Source organism: Palaemon carinicauda, chromosome 2 (assembly GCF_036898095.1).
Source record: "Palaemon carinicauda isolate YSFRI2023 chromosome 2, ASM3689809v2, whole genome shotgun sequence".
Lineage (NCBI taxonomy): Eukaryota > Metazoa > Arthropoda > Malacostraca > Decapoda > Palaemonidae > Palaemon > Palaemon carinicauda.
Window position 1 is genome coordinate 87439429 of NC_090726.1, and position 5871 is coordinate 87445299.

The 5871-nt window shown below is 33.5% G+C and overlaps 1 protein-coding gene and 1 long non-coding RNA gene across 2 annotated transcripts; both read right to left on the minus strand.

Annotated features, from left to right (window-relative positions):
• Positions 1 to 325: 325 nt before the first annotated feature.
• Positions 326 to 1834, minus strand: LOC137618251 (uncharacterized). The gene has a single exon (XM_068348409.1). It carries the CDS (start codon positions 1832 to 1834, stop codon positions 326 to 328), a length of 1509 nt encoding a protein of 502 aa, XP_068204510.1.
• A 995-nt stretch (positions 1835 to 2829) lies between these two features.
• On the minus strand, positions 2830 to 4024 carry LOC137618682 (uncharacterized). The gene is made up of 2 exons (XR_011039791.1): positions 3300 to 4024; positions 2830 to 3046 (listed from the first exon to the last, which is right to left on the minus strand). It is a non-coding gene; the product is annotated as an uncharacterized lncRNA (long non-coding RNA).
• Between the last annotated feature and the right edge of the window lie 1847 nt (positions 4025 to 5871).

Here is a 5871-nt window from a genome sequence, read left to right on the forward strand (position 1 = left end):
TTGGAAAGAAAAGATAAAAACAATATATTTAACAAGATAAAGAAAACGAGAATACAAGGATTCTGAAGTTGGAAAGAAAAGATAAAAACAATATATTTAACAAGATAAAGAAAACGAGAATACAAGGATTCTGAAGTTGGAAAGAAAAAATATATTTAACACACTCCCCCCAAAACATTCAGTCCTGTTATGAAATAAAAACAGGATTGAATTTTTAAACATACCAAAAGTATTTACATTACCAGAATTTTTTTTTCTAATATTTGCCAAAATTATTTAAATTACCATCACCAATAATTAATAAAAAAGCCTACACAGACAAACTTTACTGTAAAATTTGTCTGGTCTTCAGAGCACTAATCTTTGCCGCTTTACGCTTTCCCAGAATGCGGTTGTTGGCCAGATTAGAATCATTTGAGTCATAATTAGGACTGTCTTTATCTTCATTTGAAGAAACATCAGGTCTGAAAAGAAATATTAGATTAGATGAATGTCTCTTAATAAGTTCCCCAGTTCTGCCTTTCAGTAGGGTAACTTCAGTAACTTCCCCAAGCTCATTGAGAACTACATCATGGACTATTCCCATTGGGTATTGGTTTGGCTTACTATATGGTTCTTTAATTAGAACCACATTCTTTTGAAGAAGTGTATGTTTTACAGGTTTGAATCTGTCTTTCGCATTTACAGCTTGATTTGTCAGGTTGCCCAAAAATTCTTCATGATAAATGTTAATCAAATGACTTCTGACTTTACGCAGTTTTGTGTAGTTTTCTTTAACTTTATCACAAGGAGAAACTAGATAGTCCTCATCCAATTCTAGATCTGGATGTCTTTGCAGCTCAGGAATTAGGTTAACTGAAACAAGGTCATAACCCCTAATTAGACACTCTGGTGTTATGGGATCAGGAAGTGATTTGTTTATATCTGTATCTCTTGATGCCTCTTTAAAAGCTATTGGCCTTCTATTCAATAAATGGACAGTCTGACATATTAAAAACTCAAAATCCCTTATATCTAAAACATTATTTCTCATGGCTCCAAATAAGCATCTCTTAGTAAGTTTCACACAACTTTCAACCATTGAACCAAGAGCCGAGTTCCCTTTGAAAAACTGTTCAAACTGAAGGTTCTTTATACCATTCTCTTCTAGATAGAGTTTAACTTCTGGGTCTTTTAAATAATCTAGAATTACGTTGCCTCCTGCTACTAACTGAGATCCCTGATCGGAAATACACAAATTTGGTAGTCCAAACTCAAATGTATGAAGCTGGAAGGCTCTAAGATACTCTTTAACACTCAAGTCCATGCACACCTTCAGATTTATAGCTCTACTCCAAGTACATGTGAAACATATTATCCATGCTTTTACTTTTTTCCCACTGGAACGTACAAAGAAGGGTCCCATGTAATCTACAAAAATATAGCGGAAAGGAATCTCTGGGGGATTAATCCTAAAATCTCTATAACAGTGTTGATTAAGATTAACTGTCCTCTCATTGAACCTACGGCATATGACACATGTGCGGATTATCCTTTTAACTACTGAAAAAAATCTAGGTATCCAAAATATCTTACGTACTTCAGCTAGTAGCCTATAGCATCCAGCATGTAAAAAACGTTCATGATAATCTAATACAATATATTTAGTTAGTAAACTATCCTTAGAAATTAGCAATGGAAATCGCATCCTTCGGTCATCTTTCAGTTTCTGCATTTTGCTACGTACCCTTAACAGGCCTTCCTGATCCACATAAACATTGAGCTGTCCAACTAACTTTGGGATATCTTTGAGCAACAGGTTTCTTGTTTCAAAATATCCTGTCACGGTCGCCATATTCGGAAAAAACTCATATGAAGGTTGTGAAAAATGATGAGAAAACAAACATCAAAGTGAATATTGAATTTATTATTGAACATACAATAAATTTAAAGCATAATATTATGCAGAATATAAATTAATAATAATGACACTTGATGCTGCCCCGATATCTAGGTAACTCTGGCACTAGTTACCTAACCTCCACACTCCGAATCGCTTATAACCAGTGAAAAGTTTTTAAGATTCGTCGAGCAATACCATTACCATGATGCCACTGTGCAAGATAAAAGTTTGTCATTATAGACCTGACAGGAGTCCAATTCCTCCTCAGACCTACGTTCTTCCTCTTCGTCGTCCCATTCCTCATACTTAAGCTCTAATATCTGCTTATTCAAGTCTTTCAATTCTGGAAGCCATTGTTCAAATTGCAAGAGTAATTTCTCCCTTGCTGCACTAGTGAATGTAGGAAAACTATCCTTACGGTTAAAATGTTCTGTCACACACTTCCTTATATACTTCCTTTGATTCACTAATCTCTTAAGTTCAGACATTGTGAATATATACAACTACCTGACCTATCACAAATATAATAAATATAATAAATATTCAAAGGCTAAAGTATGCGTAACAAAACGAAGCTGAAAAGTAAAATTCCCTTAATCACTTTACATAATATACGTTAACACCAAGAAATACCGATGGCATCAATACTAGGTCAACGACGATAAATAAAGATTACCAAGGAAGCAAAGTTTCGAATATAAAAAAATATGCAATGAAGGCAATTCCCGAGCAAAGAACTTATTTCAGAAATATGTTAAAAAGATTAAATTCACTTCAACCTTTACACTAAAGTATGAAAATGCAAAATAATAACAACGTTCCACCAACAGTGCAAATGGAGAGACATCGGGCAAGCATCAAAGCAAAGTCATAATATCCTGTCACGGTCGCCATATTCAGAAAAAACTTATATGAAGGTTGTGAAAAATGATGAGAAAACAAACATCAAAGTGAATATTGAATTTATTATTGAACATACAATAAATTTAAAGCATAATATTATGCAGAATATAAATTAATATTAATGACACTTGATGCTGCCCCGATATCTAGGTAACTCTGGCACTAGTTACCTAACCTCCACACTCCGAATCGCTTATAACCAGTGAAAAGTTTTTAAGATTCGTCGAGCAATACCATTACCATGATGCCACTGTGCATAGCCTATAAAAGATATGATAAGTCTATCAGAAAATTGTATATGAAATTATTGCCTATGCAAGCGACTTAAAGTTCAGAGTAAGGTTCAATAAAAAGATCTCAAAAGATATGATAAATGGCAAAGCAAAATATTAACAAGAGTAAATTTTTTCTGGTTACAAGTTTTATTTTTTACGGGATTAATGACTCAGCGCTAAAATTATTGATTCAATAACTTTAAATCTCGTAAAGTGTGCCAACATTTACCGAGACCTACCTCAAAGTTATCAAGCGCCTGCTTGCTCGATATAAATCCACGGAGTTGAATCCCTCTGAAGTAATCCAGCAGTATGTGGTGGATGCCAAAGACTATGGTAGGGAAATAGTATCCCCGTCTTGGCCTCTCTTCCATGCTGCTACACAATCCATTATATGGTTCCTCTGAAAACTCACTCCCTTGGAGAATCATGCCCTCGTCTCTCCATTGCACTTTGGTGAAACTGGTGGTACTTAGCACTTCATTATTTCACAGCAATAAAAGTCCTTCAAGTGAAAAGAGTTCATTAGTAATGATCACACATTAGTTGGCAAGTTTCTAACGAAGGTCGAGTTAATCCATATTCTCTTAAGTCAAGAGAACTGCTTCCTTGGAGGGTTAGGCAGATACTGCTTGGTAAAAATTCTTACCACTACTCGTTAACTTCGTTAACTAATTCAAGAAGGGCTAAATACTATGAAATGGTCTCAAATGCCAGCACACAAAGTATTTACAGATATTAAATATAATAAGTTATTTAAATTTACATTTGAGATCTTTTTATTTTCCAAGAGAGTTGAAAACCAAGGATTATGAAAAAAGTCAAAGTACTTTTTTCGTACTAAAAATAAACAGGATAAAGAAAACGAGAATACAAGGATTCTGAAGTTGGAAAGAAAAGATAAAAACAATATATTTAACAAGATAAAGAAAACGAGAATACAAGGATTCTGAAGTTGGAAAGAAAAAATATATTTAACACAATAAATGCTGATCGTTACATCAATCAAGCCTTAAGACCCCACGTTGTGCCACATTTTTCTTGTTATCGGAATTCCGTTTCCAACAGGACAACACTAGAGAGTTATTGGGTCTGACTGGCCAGACAGTATTACATATTAGCCCTCATTCTGGTTATGGCTTATTTTCCTTTGCCTACACATACACTGAATAGTCTGCAAATGCTTTCCACATTCTCTTCTGTCCTCATACACGTGACAGCACTTAGATTACCAAAATAATTCTTCTTTGTTCAAGGGATTAACTACTGTATATTAATTATTCAATTGCTACTTTCTTCTTCTAGGAAAAGAACAATCCAAAATCAAATCAATGTTCGCTAATCTTGGGTAGTGCCATAGCCTCTTTACCATTGTCTTACGGTAGAGTTCTCTTGCTTGATAGTACAATCGGAAACGGTATTCTGTCTTATTTCTCTTCCTCTGTTTTCTTTTTTAAATTTTTATAGTTTCTATATGAAAGATCTAATTTAATATTGTTATTGTTTTTAAAATAGTTTATTTTTATTATTCATTAATTCTTTTGAAGTTTATACCTATAGCATCTCGCTTTTCCAACTAGGGTTGTAGCTTAACTAATAATAATAATAATAATAATAATAATAATAATGATAATAATAATAAATTTTCTCCACCACCACAATGTCTGTAGAGTGCAATTGCTTGCCCTGAGTCATGATTTAAACTATAGAGCACTTGTGGGACAAAATCCAAAGAACACTTAATATTTACTTTTTTTCAGCTAACCTAAGAGTTAGGAATTGTGGTGATTATGATCGCAGTTATAAATGATAGTTCAGTATTTCATTATTCCTTGATATTAACTTTAGCGAAATGGTTTTGTGTAAAGGTTGGTTGCTGTCTATGTATAATCTATCTTTGAAAAGGTTGTATTTTGTGAACAATGAGACAACGATTAATCATTAATATTCTATAAAAAATCGAGATTTTGTCTTACTACTTTAAAACACGAATCTATAGTTGAGTTGAAGTACGTACAGTAATCAATTATGGGGACGTTAGTCATAAGTGGTGAATGCTATTTAAAAAAAAAAAAAAAAAAAAAAAAAAAAAAAAAAAAAAAAAAAAAAAAAAAAGAGGTTTGCTTCGATGTAAACCGTTATGCTATGAAGCTGTAATCTCACACGTAGAGTAGGCTATTCAGAAAGTTATTGAGAAATATTATGAGGGGAAATGAGGCCAACGGATCGCCTTGTGAATCAAGAGACTTTCGAGAAAGGGGGATTGCTTGTTCGTGAGATGTTTTGGAAGGTTAATTAACTAGTCATTTGCTTTGACGTTATTTCAAGTAGCACTTCCAAGTTCTTAAGAAAGCTTTACGCAAACATGTTTTGTGGTGAAACACTAGGGAATTTACAACCACATAAATTAACTTTTTTACCTGTAAACCCTCGTGCACCAACTTCGCACGAGGCCAAGTTACATAACTGAGAAACACACTTACTTAGGATACATCTGCCGTTTACTTTACCTTTGATTCAAAACTATATTTCCTGCACTAATTCTTTTGGGGGTGATGCCACACGGGTTCACAAAGACTCAATTAAAAAGTTTGACATATATTTAATATTTAAAGTACACAAACAAAAAAATCATCAGAGTTACGTTAAAGAGCGAACATTAACATTACCACAAATGAAAAAAATTTACGTTACTTGATAAAAATTAAACAAATATCAAACGGGGTTACAGAGTATTCTTATAAGAACATTGCTGCAATGATGCGATGGTTCACGAGGTGATGATGGTGGTCGGATTCAGGAGAATATCTT